At 42.4% G+C, this 21,691-nt stretch overlaps 1 protein-coding gene and 1 non-coding gene across 2 annotated transcripts; both read right to left on the reverse strand.

The window, feature by feature from the left end:
- Window positions 1–110: 110 nt before the first annotated feature.
- LOC118358486 (prominin-2-like) lies at window positions 111–18,580 on the reverse strand. Its single transcript, XM_035736373.2, has 24 exons — window positions 18,465–18,580; window positions 17,876–18,129; window positions 17,501–17,547; window positions 16,759–16,970; window positions 16,508–16,628; window positions 16,300–16,363; window positions 16,134–16,223; window positions 14,566–14,750; window positions 14,269–14,337; window positions 14,076–14,139; window positions 6,996–7,146; window positions 5,462–5,620; window positions 5,038–5,161; window positions 4,738–4,877; window positions 4,456–4,540; window positions 4,114–4,260; window positions 3,787–3,858; window positions 3,608–3,697; window positions 3,364–3,417; window positions 3,151–3,231; window positions 2,828–2,896; window positions 2,087–2,176; window positions 1,798–1,904; window positions 111–1,401 (listed from the first exon to the last, which is right to left on the reverse strand). Exons 2-24 carry the CDS (start codon window positions 18,102–18,104, stop codon window positions 1,251–1,253), a joined length of 2,601 nt encoding a protein of 866 aa, XP_035592266.1. The 5' UTR covers window positions 18,105–18,129; window positions 18,465–18,580; the 3' UTR covers window positions 111–1,250.
- trnag-ccc (transfer RNA glycine (anticodon CCC)) lies at window positions 820–890 on the reverse strand. The gene has a single exon. It is a non-coding gene; the product is annotated as a tRNA-Gly (tRNA).
- Window positions 18,581–21,691: the final 3,111 nt, after the last annotated feature.

Here is a 21,691-nt window from a genome sequence, read left to right on the forward strand (position 1 = left end):
TTTGGGAAAGCATTGCAGAATAGTTATTTACCATTTTGAACACCACCCATGTTTTTGACATGAAGGATATAATATGTTACTATTGCAATAATAACAAGACCATTGAAATGATTGTGATTTTTTTTATTGTTGTTGCCAAATACTTTATACACAAACAAAAATTCCAGAATTCTATACCAAAATTGAATTGAATTGAGACATTATCCCTAGTGAATAAGAAATATAATATAATCTTCCTGAATCATTATAATGCATTTTTTTCCCGAGTGAATACAATTGCACTATAATTGTTTTTTAAATTTATTTATATATTATTATTATTTTATTTAATATTTTCTTGTTTATACCTGTGTTGTGTTTTGTTAGACATGTTTGATGTAGCGATGTAAATAGTTTATTTTGTATTGTAAATAAAAAAAATATTTAAAAAATGGTGATGAACAAAAAATAACACACGTCTTGGAAACTCACGTGACTGATCACAACCAGCAACATTGTAGCTAACGTTAGCGTCAGAGATAGGGGTTGACAATGCAATAATTCTACAATAATAATTTCGTCGGTGCTTATATTTGTCTTATTACACACAAATATACAAGTGTGAATTGGGAATGTGTTTTTTTGCAAATCCAAACTTCCCTTGAGTGGGGCCAGGGTGGGTTTAGTAGTTGGACCTTTGGAAATCTTTGGTTCGCTCTCAAGTGAGATGAAAGCATCAAAATACATAGGTGACGGTGGATGTATTACTCAATATATAATTTGGTTTCTTCACAATACTTTTTGATTTGGAATTTGGCGAGAACAAATAAATAAAATTCGTGCGCCGCCCGGGAATCGAACCCGGGTCGAAAGAATGGGAATCTTCCATGATACCATTACACCAGCGGCGCTGATGACATAAGAGATAAATATAGTGATAATACTAATACGTTTTTTATTCATTATAACAATTTAGTAGAAAAAAACTAATAGGAACGAATAAACCAATTTATCAGATTTACATAGGCCTTCGCTTTTGATTAAATAGGCATGTGCTTCAGATGAATTATAGAGGCTGGTTTGCCCAGTTTAAATAAGAATAGATACCCGAGACCACATAGCGATAGATACCACAACTAACGTTGTCAGGATGTCAGAAGTTGTTACACAAATTATTTCTATAATCGACAAGATTAGATTCCATATGGGGTAACCCCACCATTTTGCTTTCAACATAGTATCATATTTTTTTGCATTTAATTTCAAGTGTCTTAGTCTTCACATTTCTTGCATTTGATGTATTCAGAAACCATGCTCATCTCATGGACTTCTTCTAAGCTCATGTAGTTGTTGGATGCAGCTTTCTCTGTATGGCAGTTCATATTCTCTGTCTTCTTCTCAGGCAAGATGAATGTATCCTTACTGCAGATATAAACAGCAATATATGATTAAAACGACAGTGCTATGTTGAACTACATTTATAGAGCAAGGGCGTATTATATTTTAGTAGCAGAGCTGACGAGTGACCCACGTGACTACACCGCGCGGTAAAGCTGGCGTCAACCATACTAGTATTAGAGCACAACGTATGAGCAAACATGGTTAGAGATTTGTCTCATGACGCAATTCAGTGGGAGACAATAAAGACAGTAGATAATTGCTAGGCGCACATGCCATGCAGTCAGGTTAACATGGACACTACTCATACATTGAGCTGAAAGGAGTACCACAAAACTAGAATAAGTTATATTCTAGTTCTATTCATTCTAGTTATATGAGGAGAACGTTGTATCAGTGTTCTGAGCAAGGTTCTCTCACCTAATGAAGGTGGGCTCTGGCTTCAATCGCCTGGCTGTATAGATGCTGAAGATCACTCCAGGGACCAGGAATGCACAACACCATCCCAGACACAGCCAGAATGCATTCTTCATGCAGAGAGAAACAAAAACACAGAGATGAAGAGAGACAGACAGACAGAGATGAGTAACATGCTCAGATTGATTGGAAGAGAAAGACAGAAAAAGAAAGGAAGAGAGGCAGCAGGAGAGAGAGAGTGAGATCAGATGGCATGGTATGTTTGGGATATAGTAATAGAGAAAACGCTCACCAATGGATCAACCACATTGAGACAGACTGCTGTATACACATTGTCCAGTGACACAGCAAGCCAATGGCAATCCAGGACATTATATAAGATCTGTACATGGGAAAATACAGTATCAATTATCGAGTAGGTCTAGTCTATGTTCTCCATGGAGACTAATGTGCATAGAAAAAGGATGTAATATATGCTGATGTTTTGTGTCCTGTATGTAGGCTACTGTACATATGTACATTGACAGTTATTGTATGGTTATGAAAGGAGCTATGATAACCAATCCATCAAAGCAATATGTTTCTTGTCATGTCACTTACTCAATGTACCCTCTTTAAAACCAAACACATGGGATGTCCTCACGTCTATTGACACCCTACCAGCATGACATTATGAAACAATATTCCACTGTTTCAAGAATCATGGTATAGAAACAATTGTCCCTTTGACCTTACTATTGCAAACACTTTGGGGAGAGATTATTCTGTAGTGGTATCCAAATGTAATGCTCAGAGGCAGCAACATGGTGCCTGCCAGTGAAATTATTTCTGTATGACATTTGTTGTGCTAGTAATAATTGCACAGTCCTGTACATCAACACCATAACAATGATGTACATTTTGAAAACATGGCCATAATAAAACAGTGACATGAGCAATTACCTACCCAAAGTAGCCATTCTGATTTACACGTTGTTGCTAAGTGCTATTATTATCTCTGTGTAATTCTATGGCATACTAGTACAGTACTTGCCGCATGGCGGACCCAATCTAGGTACCGAAGCAGGGATTGTTCTCCTTTCTCCATGATACACTGAGACACCTGCAGAGAAAAACCTCACCTCAGTCTAGAACCATTATAACTATGACCCCTGAAAAGTTTTGGCAGTGTCATTCATCATAACAGCAGCTCTACATTTAGCTCTGGTCCAGGGCGTTACATGTGGTAACGTGCCACACAAAACGTTCTGGACCAGAGCTATTCTATGTTCAACTTTCCTGTATACAATTAATTGTAATGTAGTCCTTGACCAAGTGCATAGAGAATAATGGAAAACAATTTCATTTTGGTCTTACATTTCCCACAATGTAAGGAAGCTGGTTGTGGAGTGCCACTTCTGTCTGGGTCAAACTTTCCAGAGCTTTGTCTACATTAGCCTAGAGTGAGATGAATTCGTTTTTAAGGGATTGATCACCACACTCAAATAATCACATTAAAACACACACAGACACAACTCAGTGGTTATTTTATCTCAAAGGGATCATCCACAGATAGTGACAGTACTCTACCTTGTAGACTGTGCTGATAGTCTTCAAGGCACTCACAATTTGGCTCATTTTTGCCTGAGTAGTGAAAACATTCAAATTTGAGGCAATAAAATACTTTGTAATGTTAGGACTGAGCGAATCTAAATAGTTCTGGGAAAAAAATCTACTTAGAGCTACAATTTCTATGTGCTTATTTTGGGGTGGAACATTATCACTTATAAATGCTTGTGGTTGGGATGACAATAAATGTCCAAATAAAACTCACTGCATTTGTCTGCTGTAGCTTAACGATGGTGTTCAGATATCTGGTTGTTTCTGCCTCTTTTTTCAATTCTTCCTTAATTTCACCATTTGCCTGATGTGAAGAAAATAATCATGCATTGCAATTTACATGGTCCATTGTGTTCTGAGGTTTATTTGTTACCTAAACCAAGACAGACTTACAGGAACTTCTGCCTTCTTATCCAGTTCATTGGCAAATACTCCAAGGTCTGTCTTCACAACTGGTGTGCTTAGCTACAGAGACAATAAATTGATAAATGGACAACATAAATATGGAGCTTTCTGACACACACATGCACACGCACGCACGCACGCGCGCACGCACACGCACACGCACACACACACACACACACACACACACACACACACACACACACACACACACACACACACACACACACACACACACACACACACACACACACACACACACACACACACACACACACACACACACACACACACACAATTTGCTGCTCCTGTGTATACCAGTAGTAATTGCTCATGGTAGTTGATGCTGTCTATTCCACACTGTTTAAAGCTCAGTAGGCCCTGTCTGCCATTGTCAGGTAGCAGTTTCAAGCCTTCCAGGTTGACTGACATATTCTGAGCAGTCTCATTGAATCCATCCAAGTACTACAACAAATGAGAGGAGAAACATCCAGGCACATATTCAATACCTGGCACAGACAGTATCATTATTATATGCCATTTCAAAATGTAAATATACTGTAATCAAAGGTTCAGTAGTAACAGTACCTTAGTCACACAGGGTGATATTTGAAAGAACAGAAAACAAATTAAATATGAAGATGACAAATTGAGCAACACCTTGCTGGCATTGAGGAAGTCCTCCAGATCAAAGTGCTGCTCCATGTGCATGCTGTGGAACAATGACTGTCCACTCTTACAGCCACTGAAACAAAGAGCACAGACAGAGAAAAGTATGACCAAACCCAGAAACAGAGGGTACAAAAGCTGTTATCCAGTTTAACGGTCTGAGACAATGTGATAGTGACTGAGCATCATTGTGAGGGGCAGTAGCTGCCCCATTGCGAGGGGCAGTAGCACATAAAAGGACAGATGCTCATTGAGCAACAATTGAGAGCTCACTGGTATATTGCTGAGGTGCTGGGCTGAATCTGTTGGGTCTCAGAGTTGGTCTCTTGACTGATATTGGGGCTTTGACTGGTGTTGAAGCTTTGACTGATGTTGTTTAGGCTGCCAAAAATATTATTCTGCTGGTCTAAGAACTGTGATAGAAATGACAACGGGGGAGAGAATCATTTTAATGAGTTGTGTATGTATTCATTTAAGTTAAATAAGTATAAGGTTTTTAAAATAGCTTTTTACACACAGATTATTCCCTATGCACATATATTTCCCATTTGCTCCATAGGGGCCCTCACTGACCCCAAAGAGCTGTCCATGGGTCCAGCTCCGGCAGCCCAGGGTGTGGGCATTCCCCCCGAAAAACAACACGATAAAGACCAAGAGGATGAAAAGCCAGGAAAACACGAAGCTCGCTACTGCAGCTCTGTGGAATGATGACAGAAAACAACATAATTAAAGAAAAACACAGTCAATACCATCAGTAGAAAACAGGTCCATGTCAGAAGAGGACAGGACTGGATCTGTAACCTGTGAGAAGATACAGGTATTCTTAAAACATCTCAGATAAGGACATTTTATCTAGGATCAGTTCTTGCTTTAACACCACAATGAATATGATTACATGGACAGGGTGGGCTTCATTTGATCCTAGATCAGCACTCCTGCTCTTTGGCGTTTTATGAATACTGGCCATGATATGCTAAATCGGGTATACTTCCCTTACGCTCTATACAGGCCAATTGCTGTGTGTTCCAGTCGAGCATCTTGGTATGTGGAGTAAATCGTAGGGTAGAAGAACACAGGCAGTCCCAGAGAGAGAGCAACCACCATCAGAACCACTATGACCAGCATCACCACGCAGAGTGTCAATGACACTGCCCACCTGTAGAGTGTGCCAGAGAACATACTGGCGTCAATCCACCTCAATGTCTTTCCGCAAAAAGTATGTCAACATGTCGTTATCTTATAAATAATGGAAAAATATGTGACCCTATAGGGGAAGACAAGGGGGACAGATGCATACAGAAGTCTGTGGGTAAACGCTATCAAATTTGTTTTTGTATGTCTTGAGATACTGTAAGTGACAGAGATAATCAAAATACTGTATCAGTCAGATGGAAAATAGTTTACAATACACTGATATGTGCCTAAGCTACTGACTGCTAAGGGAACCATGCCTGTAATGTGGTAGACAGGTTCATTATGCTTCTGTATGTGTATGGTATGACACCTTAGTATTAAAGTTCCAATGCAGCTGTTTTTTGTTCTCAATATCAAATACTTTCTGGATAACAATTAAGTACGTTATTGTAATTGTTTTCAATTAAATTGGTCAAAAATAAACAAAAATAGCTCCTTCTTAGCAAAAAGCTATATCTCTAGCAATAATTTTGCTAGGACTGTCAGGGAGTGGTTTAAGTGAGGGACCTAATTGGAGGATCTGAATGGGAGGAGCCTAATAGAGATATGTATCCTGAAAACAAGCTGTTATTGGCAGAGAGGCTTGAAACTCTCTTAGTTATTTGTCTATTCACTTCCTACCTCCTGGTGATGTCACCAAGCTGTCCAAATACCTACCCATGCAAAATAATCTTACATTTCAGGCGGCCTTTTCAAACAGCTCTTACACTAAAACAACATAACCATAATTTCACAATTTCAAAGCATTATTTCAACCTCATAGTGTGGAAATAAATATAAAACACAGGAAATTTGTATTTGACGGCTCTGGGCCTTTAACAAGTGACTAATCTTGATTAATCCAGAACAAAAATCTTACGTAATTGGTCAGATGCTCAATTAAATTGTGGGCCCATTCGGAGCGATAGTACGAGGTTAGGAACCGGAACAAAGAGCTCCACCCTTTCTCTCTGAACGTTACAGGCAAGTCTATGGGCCAGATTACCCTTAACTTTCAGATATTCGCAAGATGCTAACATCACATTGTGATTTGTCTGAATAACCAGTGATGAAAAACCAAAGCACTGGAACTAATGCTGCTGATCTCATGCATCCCGTTGTAACAGTACAAATCTATGGCACAATTTATGTTTACGTAGTCTGTCCACAAGAGATTAACAACTGACAGCATTGATATGATTTTATGACTCTGGTGATAAATGTTCCATGATAGTCATAGGCTGTATCACAAATGGCACCTTATCCCCTACATAGTGCAGAACTTGTGGGCCCTGGTCAAAAGTAGTTTACTATATAGACAATAGGGTACAATAGGGTACAAATTTGCAAAATGTTACCTGACAAAGTCGTAGTAATCTACTGGGTCTGCAAAGCGTCTCACAGTGGTTTTACAGTCAGACACAGCCTCAATGAGAGACTCCAGCGAGGGGAACTTATGGCTGGTGTTCAGCAACTCTTCTTGGGATTCATTCAGCACTGACATGAGAGCTACGTTAACCAGACACAGAGGGCAGAAGGATTCATAAATAGAGTAATGACAAGGAGAGAAGGAAAGCGAGAGAGAGACAGAGAGAGATAGAGAGAAAGAAAGAGAGACAGAGAGAGAGCGAGACAGAGAGAGACACACAGAGAGAGAGAGATTCTTCACATAGCCCATTCTCATTTTTTTATTTTTTATTTTTTTATTTCACCTTTATTTAACCAGGTAGGCTAGTTGAGAACAGGTTCTCATTTGCAACTGCGACCTGGCCAAGATAAAGCATAGCAGTGTGAACAGACAACACAGAGTTACACATGGAGTAAACAATTAACAAGTCAATAACACAGAGAAAAAAGGGGAGTCTATATACAATCTGTGCAAAAGGCATGAGGAGGTAGGCGAATAATTACAATATTGCAGATTAACACTGGAGTGATAAATGATCAGATGATCATGTACAGGTAGAGATATTGGTGTGCAAAAGAGCAGAAAAGTAAATAAATAAAAACTGTGGGGATGAGGTAGGTGAAAATGGGTGTGCTATTTACCAATAGATTATGTACAGCTGCAGAGATCGATTAGCTGCTCAGCTAGCTGATGTTTGAAGTTGGTGAGGGAGATAAAAGTCTCCAACTTCAGCGATTTTTGCAATTCGTTCCAGTCACAGGCAACAGAGTACTGGAACGAAAGGCGGCCGAATGAGGTGTTGGCTTTAGGGATGATCAATGAGATACACCTGCTGGAGCGCGTGCTACGGATGGGTGTTGCCATCGTGACCAGTGAGCTGAGATAAGGCGGAGCTTTGCCTAGCATGGCCTTGTAGATGACCTGAAGCCAGTGGGTCTGGCGACGAATATGTAGCGAGGGCCAGCCGACTAGAGCATACAAGTCGCAGTGGTGGGTAGTATAAGGTGCTTTAGCGACAAAACGGTTGGCACTGTGATAAACTGCATCCAGTTTGCTGAGTAGAGTGTTGGAAGCAATTTTGTAGATGACGTCGCCGAAGTCGAGGATCGGTAGGATAGTCAGTTTTACTAGGGTAAGCTTGGCAGCGTGAGTGAAGGAGGCTTTCTTGCGGAATAGAAAGCCGATTCTTGATTTGATTTTAGATTGGAGATGTTTGATATGGGTCTGGAAGGAGAGTTTGCAGTCTAGCCAGACACCTAGGTACTTATAGGTGTCCACATATTCAAGGTCGGAACCATCCAGTGTGGTGATGCTAGTCGGGCATGCGGGTGCAGGCAGCGATCGGTTGAAAAGCATGCATTTGGTTTTACTAGCGTTTAAGAGCAGTTGGAGGCCACGGAAGGAGTGTTGTATGGCATTGAAGCTCGATTGGAGGTTAGATAGCACAGTGTCCAATGACGGGCCGAAAGTGTATACAATGGTGTCGTCTGCGTAGAGGTGGATCAGGGAATCGCCCGCAGCAAGAGCAACATCATTGATATATACAGAGAAAAGAGTCAGCCCGAGAATTGAACCCTGTGGCACCCCCATAGAGACTGCCAGAGGACCGGACAACATGCCCTCCGATTTGACACACTGAACTCTGTCTGCAAAGTAATTGGTGAACCAGGCAAGGCAGTCATCCGAAAAACCGAGGCTACTGAGTCTGCCGATAAGAATATGGTGATTGACAGAGTCGAAAGCCTTGGCAAGGTCGATGAAGACGGCTGCACAGTACTGTCTTTTATCGATGGCGGTTATGATGTCGTTTAGTACCTTGAGTGTGGCTGAGGTGCACCCGTGACCGGCTCGGAAACCAGATTGCATAGCGGAGAAGGTACGGTGGGATTCGAGATGGTCAGTGACCTGTTTGTTGACTTGGCTTTCGAAGACCTTAGATAGGCAGGGCAGGATGGATATAGGTCTGTAACAGTTTGGGTCCAGGGTGTCTCCCCCTTTGAAGAGGGGGATGACTGCGGCAGCTTTCCAATCCTTGGGGATCTCAGACGATATGAAAGAGAGGTTGAACAGGCTGGTAATAGGGGTTGCGACAATGACGGCGGATAGTTTCAGAAATAGAGGGTCCAGATTGTCAAGCCCAGCTCCAGGTTTTGCAGCTCTTTCAGAACATCTGCTATCTGGATTTGGGTAAAGGAGAACCTGGAGAGGCTTGGGCGAGGAGCTGCGGGGGGGCCGGAGCTGTTGGCCGAGGTAGGAGTAGCCAGGCGGAAGGCATGGCCAGCTGTTGAGAAATGCTTGTTGAAGTTTTCGATAATCATGGATTTGTCGGTGGTGACCGTGTTCCCTAGCCTCAGTGCAGTGGGCAGCTGGGAGGAGGTGCTCTTGTTCTCCATGGACTTCACAGTGTCCCAGAACTTTTTGGAGTTGGAGCTACAGGATGCAAACTTCTGCCTGAAGAAGCTGGCCTTAGCTTTCCTGACTGACTGCGTGTATTGGTTCCTGACTTCCCTGAACAGTTGCATATCGCGGGGACTGTTCGATGCTATTGCAGTCCGCCACAGGATGTTTTTGTGCTGGTCGAGGGCAGTCAGGTCTGGAGTGAACCAAGGGCTGTATCTGTTCTTAGTTCTGCATTTTTGAACGGAGCATGCTTATCTAAAATGGTGAGGAAGTTACTCTTAAAGAATGACCAGGCATCCTCAACTGACGGGATGAGGTCAATGTCCTTCCAGGATACCCGGGCCAGGTCGATTAGAAAGGCCTGCTCACAGAAGTGTTTTAGGGAGCGTTTGACAGTGATGAGGGGTGGTCGTTTGACTGCGGCACCGTAGCGGATACAGGCAATGAGGCAGTGGTCGCTGAGATCCTGGTTGAAGACAGCGGAGGTGTATTTGGAGGGCCAGTTGGTCAGGATGACGTCTATGAGGGTGCCCTTGCTTACAGAGTTAGGGTTGTACCTGGTGGGTTCCTTGATGATTTGTGTGAGATTGAGGGCATCTAGCTTAGATTGTAGGACTGCCGGGGTGTTAAGCATATCCCAGTTTAGGTCACCTAACAGAACAAACTCTGAAGCTAGATGGGGGGGCAATCAATTCACAAATGGTGTCCAGGGCACAGCTGGGAGCTGAGGGCGGTCGGTAGCAGGCGGCAACAGTGAGAGACTTATTTCTGGTGAGAGTCATTTTCAGAATTAGTAGTTCGAACTGTTTGGGTATGGACCTGGAAAGTATGACATTACTTTGCAGGCTATCTCTGCAGTAGACTGCAACTCCTCCCCCTTTAGCAGTTCTATCTTGACGGAAGATGTTGTAGTTGGGTATGGAAATCTCAGAATTTTTGGTGGCCTTCCTGAGCCAGGATTCAGACACGGCAAGGACATCAGGGTTAGCAGAGTGTGCTAAAGCAGTGAGGAGTTAGTAACACTTCGCTGCACCTGCTATAACATCTACTAGACTGTGTACGCAACCAATAAACTTTGATTTGAGAGAGAGAGAGGTTTTGATAAATTGCACATTTATGCCTTGCAGCCATTTACTTGGTCATTAGACATAATAAAGTATCGCAAATCAATCAAATTAAATCAAACCAAACCAAATCAAATTGTATTTGTCACATACACATGGTTAGCAGATGTTAATGCGAGTGTAGCGAAATGCTTGCGCTTCTAGTTCCGACAATGCAGTGATAACCAACAAGTAATCTAAGTAACAATAAGGGGATAAAGAATATGTACATAAGGATATATGAATGAGTGATGGTACAGGGCAGCATACAGTAGATGGTATAGAGTACAGTATATACATATGAGATGAGTATGAAGACAAAGTAAACAAAGTGGCATAGTTAAAGTGGCTAGTGATACATGTATTACATAAGGATGCAGTCGATGACATAGAGTACAGTATATACGTATGCATATGAGAAGAATAATGTAGGGTAAGTAACATTATATAAGGTAGCATTGTTTAAAGTGGCTAGTGATATATTTACATAATTTCCCATCAATTCCCATTATTAAAGTTGCTGGAGTTGGGTCAGTGTCAATGACAGTGTGTTGGCAGCAGCCACTCAATGTTAGTGGTGGCTGTTTAACAGTCTGATGGCCTTGAGATAGAAGCTGTTTTTCAGTCTCTCGGTCCCAGCTTTGATGCACCTGTACTGACCTCGCCTTCTGGATGATAGCGGGGTGAACAGGCAGTGGCTCGGGTGGTTGATGTCCTTGATGATCTTTATGGCCTTCCTGTAACATCGGGTGGTGTAGGTGTCCTGGAGGGCAGGTAGTTTGCCCCCGGTGATGCGTTGTGCAGACCTCACTACCCTCTGGAGAGCCTTACGGTTGAGGGCGGAGCAGTTGCCGTACCAGGCGGTGATACAGCCCGCCATGATGCTCTCGATTGTGCATCTGTAGAAGTTTGTGAGTGCTTTTGGTGACAAGCCGAATTTCTTCAGCCTCCTGAGGTTGAAGAGGCGCTGCTGCGCCTTCTTCACGATGCTGTCAGTGTGAGTGGACCAATTCAGTTTGTCTGTGATGTGTATGCCGAGGAACTTAAAACTTGTTACCCTCTCCACTACTGTTCCATCGATGTGGATAGAGGGGTGTTCCCTCTGCTGTTTCCTGAAGTCCACAATCATCTCCTTAGTTTTGTTGACGTTGAGTGTGAGGTTATTTTCCTGACACCACACTCCGAGGGCCCTCACCTCCTCCCTGTAGGCCATCTCGTCGTTGTTGGTAATCAAGCCTACCACTGTTGTGTCGTCCGCAAACTTGATGATTGAGTTGGAGGCGTGCGTGGCCACGCAGTCGTGGGTGAACAGGGAGTACAGGAGAGGGCTCAGAACGCACCCTTGTGGGGCCACCGTGTTGAGGATCAGCGGGGAGGAGATGTTGTTGCCTACCCTCACCACCTGGGGGCGGCCCGTCAGGAAGTCCAGTACCCAGTTGCACAGGGCGGGGTCGAGACCCAGGGTCTCGAGCTTGATGACGAGCTTGGAGGGTACTATGGTGTTGAATGCCGAGCTGTAGTCAATGAACAGCATTCTCACATAGGTATTCCTCTTGTCCAGGTGGGTTAGGGCAGTGTGCAGTGTGGTTGAGATTGCATCGTCTGTGGACCTATTTGGGCGGTAAGCAAATTGGAGTGGGTCTAGGGTGTCAGGTAGGGTGGAGGTGATATGGTCCTTGACTAGTCTCTCAAAGCACTTCATGATGACGGAAGTGAGTGCTACGGGGCGGTAGTCGTTTAGCTCAGTTACCTTAGCTTTCTTGGGAACAGGAACAATGGTGGCCCTCTTGGAGCATGTGGGAACAGCAGACTGGTATAGGGATTGATTGAATATGTCCGTAAACACACCGGCCAGCTGGTCTGCGCAAACTCTGAGGGCGAGGCTGGGGATGCCGTCTGGGCCTGCAGCCTTGCGAGGGTTAACACGTTTAAATGTCTTACTCACCTCGGCTGCAGTGAAGGAGAGACCGCATGTTTTCGTAGCAGGCCGTGGCAGTGGCACTGTATTGTCCTCAAAGTGGGCAAAAAAGTTATTTAGTCTGCCTGGGAGCAAGACATCCTGGTCCGTGACTGGGCTGGGTTTCTTCTTGTAGTCCGTGATTGACTGTAGACCCTGCCACATGCCTCTTGTGTCTGAGCCGTTGAATTGAGATTCTACTTTGTCTCTGTACTGACGCTTAGCTTGTTTAATAGCCTTGCGGAGGGAATAGCTGCACTGTTTGTATTCGGTCATGTTACCAGACACCTTGCCCTGATTAAAAGCAGTGGTTCTCGCTTTCAGTTTCACGCCTGCCATCAATCCACGGTTTCTGGTTAGGGAATGTTTTTATCGTTGCTATGGGAACGACATCTTCAACGCACGTTCTAATGAACTCGCACACCGAGCGCATTCGTCAATATTTTTATCTGACGCAATGTGTCCCAGTCCACGTGATGGAAGCAGTCTTGGAGTGTGGAGTCAGCTTGGTCGGACCAGCGTTGGACAGACCTCAGCGTGGGAGCCTCTTGTTTAAGTTTCTGTCTGTAGGCAGGGATCAACAAAATGGAGTCGTGGTCAGCTTTTCCGAAAGGGGGCGGGGCAGGGCCTTATATGCGTCGCGGAAGTTAGAGTAACAATGATCCAAGGTTTTACCACCCCTGGTTGCGCAATCGATATGCTGATCAAATTTAGGGAGTCTTGTTTTCAGAATAGCTTTGTTAAAATCCCCAGCTACAATGAATGCAGCCTCCGGATAAATGGTTTCCAGTTTGCAAAGAGTTAAATAAAGTTCGTTCAGAGCCATCGATGTGTCTGCTTGGGGGGGGATATATACGGCTGTGATTATAATCAAAGAGAATTCTCTTGGTAGATAATGCGGTCTACATTTGATTGTGAGGAATTCTAAATCAGGTGAACAGAAGGATTTGAGTTCCTGTATGTTTCTTTCATCACACCATGTCTCGTTAGGCATGAGGCATACGCCCCCGCCACTCTTCTTACCAGAAAGATGTTTGTTTCTGTCGGCGCGATGCGTGGAGAAACCCGTTGGCTGCACCGCCCCGGATAGTGTCTTCCCAGTGAGCCATGTTTCCGTGAAGCAGGGAACGTTACAGTCTCTGATGTCCCTCTGGAATGCTACCCTTGCTCGGATTTCATCAACCTTGTTGTCAAGAGACTGGACATTGGCAAGAAGAATGCTAGGGAGTGGTGCGCGATGTGCCCGTGTCCGGAGTATGCATGGAATCAATTCCGTTGACCTGTTTGTAAGGCAGAACACAGGATCCGCGTCGCGGAAAACATATTCTTGGTCGTACTGATGGTGAGTTGACGCTGATCTTATATTCAGTAGTTCTTCTCGAATGTATGTAATGAAACCTAAGATGACCTGGGGTACTAATGTAAGAAATAACACGTAAAAAAACAAAAAACTGCATAGTTTCCTAGGAACGCGAAGCGAGGCGGCCATCTCTGTCGGCGCGAGGCGGCCATCTCTGTCGGCGCCGGAAGTCAATCAGATGAAGAACAAGAAGGCCGTCTTAAAATTCACCTGCTATTGTGGGAGCCACTTGCTCTGAGCACTTTTGTGGAATGGCATGGAAGGTTAGGTTCCCCTAGAAGACAGCCGATAAAAACATTATTTCAGTTTGATTTTCTCCAGTTCAATGCAACAACATATCAAGAATAGTTTTGCAAACATTTCCATTCTGATGTGATTAAATTAATCCTGTTTGTATGCCCACCTGTTCAATGAGGCCTGCGAGGCTGGATGCAGGAGGCATATCATTCAACTTGTCATCCACACTGGGGATCTACAATGACAAGCACAGAAGAGACACTGCAACATTATTCAGCACCAGACATATTATACAACATACACTGTGAAAATGTTATTTAAAAAAAAATCGATCTCCATCATATCCTTGGTTTTGACAGACAAGAAAACAACATTGGAGAAAGACACATTGAATTCCCTGTTCAAATGAGCCCTGTTCAAAAACTACTACACTAAATATAAAAAAGGGTACCATTTTTCATACCAGGTAGTAGTTAGCAACAGTAGTCAGGTTGCTAGGGTTGGGGACGTCACAGGTGGGGCATTTCCCCAGACTCTCCACTCGGCTCTGTAGTCCCTGGATGCCGTTCTGCAGGGTTGTGTGATTGGCCTGCAGGTCTGTCCTGGTCGTCTGATACAGCTGCAGGTTCTCAAAGGTTCCAATAGCATCTGTGTCCATACAAACAAACACACAGGCCCATTGGGAAGGAAATGAAAGTGAGATCCTGTACTTGAATAAAACATGAGAAACAATGTCTGATTAAGTACTGGGTGGCAGATACTGATTTTGACTGGTGGCCATGGCCTGTTTTTCGTAAAGTGTCTCAGAGCAGATCTAGGATCAGGTTCCCCCTCTTATTCATTATGATCTAAAAAAACAACAACATGATCCTAGATCAGCACTCCTACTCTAAGGTGCTTTATGAATACAGACCCTGGTTTTTGTGTCTGTTGAGAAGAGATGACTCAGGACTTTGTTTTGTGTATGTAATCGCATATCTTCTCTGGATGAGAGACAATGAATAGCTTTGTCTAACTGTGATCATGGTAGCTAAAGTATGCCAGAGTGCAAGCCAATGGCACTCCCTGGATTGTACTAACTCATCACTACAAAACATCTAACAGGTTTACATATGAACTGAATTTACCAATCATATCTGTCACAATAGTTGACAAGGTGTATTGCCTTGTCTTAAGTTAGGCGTAAGACAACGCATTTCAGCAAAATATTTAGCATTTGAATAGGATATGAATGGGTGTGTGTATGTCCGTGTGTGTGTGTGTGTGTGTGTGTGTGTGTGTGTGTGTGTGTGTGTGTGTGTGTGTGTGTGTGTGTGTGTGTGTGTGTGTGTGTGTGTGTGTGTGTGTGTGTGTGTGTGTGTGTGTGTGTGTGTATGTCCCGTATGTCCATGGGCATGTGTGTATACTTTCTTACAGGAATAAATGGTGACAAGAACAAGACAAGCTGCCACACTGATGTCCTGATGGTAGAGTTATGATGATAATGATGACTGAGTGTTGTTCACCTCTACCTTCCTGCTATGGAAAGACCTCCAAGCAAGAACTCCTCCAGCAACTACCATCAGGAGCAGGAAAAGGACAGTTTACCTGCTCCCCGAGGCAGAATTTTGTCACACTCTAGGTATATTGTCACGCTCTAGGCCCATCCAACTACGTCATCCCCATACTGTTATTTATTTTATTTATTTAGCTCCTTTGCACCCCAGTATCTCTACTTGCACACTCATCTTCTGCACATCTATCACTCCAGTGTTTAATTGCTATATTGTAATTATTTCGCCATGGCCTATTTATTGCCTTACCTCCCTTATCCTACCTCATGCACACACTATATATAGACCTTTTCTATTGTATTATTGACTGTACAGTATGTTTGTTTATTCCATGTGTTACTCTGTGTTGTTTGTGTCTCACTGCTTTGCTTTATCTTGGCCAGGTCGCAGTGGTAAATGAGAACTTGTTCTCAACTAGCCTACCGGGTTAAATAAAGGTGAAATAATATATATTTTTAAATATTGTAGCGAAACACACCTTCGATGGAGACAGATAAGTCTATGAGATATTCTTCGACATCAGTGTTGAAAGAGGAGATGATTGTTGCACCAATGATGTTGTCAGCATCTGTAAAGTACAGATTGTAAACATACTTACATTTTTTTTTTTAAATTGGCAACATTTTATTACCAACTTTATTTACCATTCATTTCCTTTGAGATTTCTGCTTTGGGAATGGAGTACTGTTCCATAATGACCTTAATTTTCTGTACAGAAAAAAGTAAGCAAAGCGAGTGCATTAGGGCTACAACTGTATATTTCCAAAATGCTAATTCCCAGAACAAACCAACTATCAAAAACGAATTCCAGGAAGACAGAGTGTTATGATGTGTTATGGTGGCCGGCCAGACCTGTGTAATGGAAGTTAGAGAGTCTTCAATGATCCTGGCGCTGGTCTCTACATGATACAGGCCTGGGTGCATGTTCTCACTGACTCGACTGTTCACGGTGAAAGCCAAGATCACCCCTGTCCTAAATACACATACCAAGGAAGAAATCACACGGCACACAATATCCACCTATACACTGTCATACACAGTAAGTATACAACTTCATACGTGTGCATGTGTGTGTGCATACGTGCGTGTGTATACTTTCTTACAGGAGTAAAATGGTGACAAGAACTAAACAAGCTGCCACACCGATGTCCTGATGGTAGAGGGATGCTAATGATGATGACTGAGTGTTGTTCACCTCTACCTTCCTGCTATGGAAAGACCTCCAAGCAAGAACTCCACCGGCAACTGGCATCACGAGCAGGTAAAGTACAGCCAAGAGCAAACACACTATGTATCCAGCCTCATACCGAATCAGCTGTTGAGAGTTGCGGAAACAAAACCGCCAAGATTACATCATAAGCAACAACCCTTTCAAATAGCAAATACTTCATAAAGTTCAGAATGGTGTTATCCATTGACGAAAATCTGATTGAGATAATAATCCCTTAGAGTAAGAGGTAGCCTAGCGGTTAAGCAGTTGGGCCAGCAACCAAAAGGTTCCTGGTTCAAATCCCTGAGCTCTGTAGCTGAAACATCTGTCGATGTGCCCTTGAACAAGGCACCTAACTGGAAGTCTCTCTGGATAAGAGTGTCTGCTAAAAAAACATGTATTACATAATGTTACCCCCACTGTAGGAGGAGGAAATCAGCTGCACAAACCAGTAATGTTACCAGTGTGGGACAGAGGATCTGAAATGATCTGTCGAGCTGATATGATTGTAAAGGCATAGCAGAATATCTTGTCCATGAATGTATAATATGCAACATATAAATCAGGAATATTTCTGGAACAGAAAGACATAAGGCCAGGGAACACCATAGAGACAGACCATAGGAAGCACATACCTGTGGAATATCTAGTTGTTCAGTCTTTAAAGCTGTAGAGATGATATCTGAAAATAGAAATCATACAGGTTTTGTTTTTGCACTAAGCCAAGGGAAACTGGTAGTTTTTAAGACATCTAACTATTGTTATATTGATTCTGTGTCACAACACTTCTTCTAAGTAGTATCATTTCAGGGTCAATAAAGGGAAGTAGCAGATGTTAACATCATATGGCTCTTCAGTATGTAGGACAGCTATTAGAATGCTTACAATAAGTCACTCACAGTGCAACGAACTCACAGTGTGTTCTAAGAATGTGGGCTTTCAAAATGTTGCTCCAATTCCCTGTGCAACAGACAGTGTAAGGTTAAGCCTCATTAATGTTCCTAGCTTACCTTCCGGGAAAGGATTTGGCTGTACTGAGTCAAGGAAAAGTTTGGCAAAGTTATACAAGGGCTTCAGGCAACCACCATCGCTTTCCACCCGCCAAGTCTGAGTTTGGGTCAAGGAGAGGAAAGGTTGTGTGTCACTGCTGCTGCTGAGGCAGTGGTAAGTGCAGTCTACAGCACCCAATAGGGACATGAACACCCACAGCCAACTGCCATGAGAGAGCCTCGGCCCCATGGTTCATCAGGCACTTGATGTCCTGCTGAGAGTCACAGATTCACAAACATATGATGATCATAATAATGATGATGACAGTGACAATGTGTCGAATGATTATGATGATAATATTAGCAGCAGTAGTAGTAGAAGTAGTAGTAGTAGTAGTAGTAGAAGTAGTTTTTGTTTAAATCAGGATTATGTTTTTAATTAGTTAATGTAATTATTCTAAGCTTTAGTGTTTGTATAGTGGTGCAGCAGTTCACAAATCTGATGATATACCAAGACCAAAAAATTGCAATCTTAATTTAGACTAATAGAATTATCTAACGAAAAGTCCCTTATTATCAGTCAATTGGCATAACTGAAATCTAGTATTACCTTCAATTGAATGAAGAGCGAGGTTCCTCCATAAACATGGAAACAGTGCGTCCTCTAAGTTTCTCTGATTGTGTTGTGGTTGTAATTGTGTTCGATGAGCTTGACATTAAAACAGCATACCTTCAGTAGGAAGGGTTTGAGAACCAGTTATACAGGGTGTTCTTTGTTTATTACATGACCAGGCCATATCTGAGTTCATTCATTGGGCCAATAAATCCATAGACATTATAATGCAGTATATACAGTACACCCATAGCATGGAATACTACGTGGATTCGGAGGTGGGGTGCCCTATATGATTGATTGAATTGATTATACTTTTCTTTATTAAATACATACATGTACATAAGGGGCGCTCCACATACAATTTAAGAGAATCATCAAGGATAACACGATAAAGCTTGAAAGCTTACTCTTCCTGGGGTCCAGCAAAATTAAGGCAGTTTATACAGTTTTACAAACATTACAATACATTCACAGATTTCACATCACACTGTGTGCCCTCAGGCCCCTACTCCACCACTACCACATATCTACAGTACAAAATCCATGTGTATGTGTGTGTATAGTGCGTATGTTATTGTGTGTGTGTATTGTGCGTATGTTATTGTGTGTGTGTAGTGCGTATGTTATTGTGTGTGTGTATAGTGCGTATGTTATTGTGTGTGTGTATAGTGTGTATGTTATTGTGTGTGTGTATAGTGTGTATGTTATTGTGTGTGTGTATAGTGCGTATGTTATTGTGTGTGTGTATAGTGTGTATGTTATTGTGTGTGTGTATAGTGCGTATGTTATTGTGTGTGTGTATAGTGTGTATGTTATTGTGTGTGTGTATAGTGTGTATGTTATTGTGTGTGTGTATAGTGTGTATGTTATTGTGTGTGTGTATAGTGTGTATGTTATTGTGTGTGTGTATAGTGTGTATGTTATTGTGTGTGTGTATAGTGTGTATGTTATTGTGTGTGTGTATAGTGTGTATGTTATTGTGTGTGTGTATAGTGTGTATGTTATTGTGTGTGTGTATAGTGTGTATGTTATTGTGTGTGTGTATAGTGTGTATGTTATTGTGTGTGTGTATAGTGTGTATGTTATTGTGTGTGTGTATAGTGCGTATGTTATTGTGTGTGTGTATAGTGTGTATGTTATTGTGTGTGTGTATAGTGTGTATGTTATTGTGTGTGTGTATTGTGTGTATGTTATTGTGTGTGTATAGTGTGTATGTTATTGTGTGTGTGTATAGTGTGTATGTTATTGTGTGTGTGTATAGTGTGTATGTTATTGTGTGTGTGTATTGTGCGTATGTTATTGTGTGTGTGTAGTGTGTATGTTATTGTGTGTGTGTATAGTGTGTATGTTATTGTGTGTGTGTATAGTGTGTATGTTATTGTGTGTGTGTATAGTGTGTATGTTATTGTGTGTGTGTATAGTGTGTATGTTATTGTGTGTGTGTATAGTGTGTATGTTATTGTGTGTGTGTATTGTGCGTATGTTATGTGTGTGTGTATGCATGTGTCTGTGCCTATGTTTGTGTTGCTTCCCAGTCCCTGCTGTTCCATGAGGTGTTTTTTTTTTTTTTTAAGTAAATCAAATTTGACTGCTTGCATCAGTTACTTGATGTGGAATAGAGTTCCATGTAGTCATGGCTTTATGTAGTACTGTGCGGCTCACATAGTCTGTTCTGGACTTGGGTACTGTGAAGAGACCTCTTGTGGCAGTGTCTCCTGACCCCTCCTGTCTCAGCCTCCAGTAGTTATGCTGCAGTAGTTTATGTGTTGGGGGGCTAGGATCAGTCTGTTATACAGTATCTGGAGTATTTCTCCTGTCTTATCCGGTGTCCTGTGTGAACTTAAGTATGCTCTCTCTAATTCTTTCTTTCTTTCTCTCTCAGAGGACCTGAGCCCTAGGACCATGCCTCAGGACTACCTGGCATGATGACTCCTTGCTGCCCCCAGTCCAACTGCTCCATTTTCAACTGTTCTGCCTGCGGCTATGGAACCCTGACCTGTTCACCGGACGTGCTACCTGTCCCAGACCTGCTGTTTTCAACTCTCTAGAGACAGCAGGAGCAGTAGAGATACTCTCAATGATCGACTATGAAAAGCCAACTGACATTTACTCCTGAGGTGCTGACTTGTTGCACCCTCGACAACTACTGTGATTATTATTATTTGACCATGTTGGTAATGTATGAACATTTGAACATATTGGCCATGTTCTGTTATAATCTCCACCCGGCACAGCCAGAAGAGGACTGGCCACCCCACATAGCCTGGTTCCTCTCAAGGTTTCTTCCTAGGTTTTGGCCTTTCTAGGGAGTTTTCCCTAGCCACTGTGCTTCTACACCTGCATTGCTTGCTGTTTGGGGTTTTAGGCTGTGTTTCTGTACAGCACTTTGATATATCAGATGATGTAAGAAGGGCTATATAAATACATTTGATTTGATTTTGTGGGGTATGCATGGGTGTCCAAGCTGTGCGCCAGTAGTTCAAACAGACAGCTCAGCACACTCAACATGTCAATACTTCTCATAAATACAAGTAGTGATGAAGTCAATCTCTCCTCCACTTTGAGTCAGGAAAGATTGACATGCATATTATTAATATTAGCTCTCTGTGTCCATCCAAGGGCCAGCCATGTTGCCCTGTTCTGAGCCAATTGCAATTTTCCAAGTCCCCTTATGTGGCATCTGACCACATGATTGAACAGTAGCCTAGATGCGACAAAACAAGGGCCTGTAGGGCCTTCCTTGTTGATAGTGCTGTCAAGAAGGCAGAGCAGTGCTTTATTAGGTACAGCATTCGAATACAACAGGTGTACAGTCGTGGCCAAAAGTTTTGAGAATGACACAAATATTCATTTTCACAAAGTTTGCTGCTTCAGTGTATTTTTGGCAGATGTTACTATGCAATACTGAAGTATAATTACAAGCATTTCCTAAGTGTCAAAGGCTATTATAGACAATTACATGAAGTTGATGCAAAGAGTCAATATTTGAAGTGTTAACCCTTCTTTTTCAAGACCTCAGTAATCCGCCCTGGCATGCTGTCAATTAACTTCTGGGCCACATCCTTTTGATTTATTTATTTATTTCACCTTTATTTAACCAGGTAGGCAAGTTGAGAACAAGTTCTCATTTACAATTGCGACCTGGCCAAGATAAAGCAAAGCAGTTCGACAGATACAACGACACAGAGTTACACATGGAGTAAAACAAACACACAGTCAAT

The sequence above is a fragment of the Oncorhynchus keta genome, chromosome 25, assembly GCF_023373465.1.
Source record: "Oncorhynchus keta strain PuntledgeMale-10-30-2019 chromosome 25, Oket_V2, whole genome shotgun sequence".
NCBI lineage: Eukaryota > Metazoa > Chordata > Actinopteri > Salmoniformes > Salmonidae > Oncorhynchus > Oncorhynchus keta.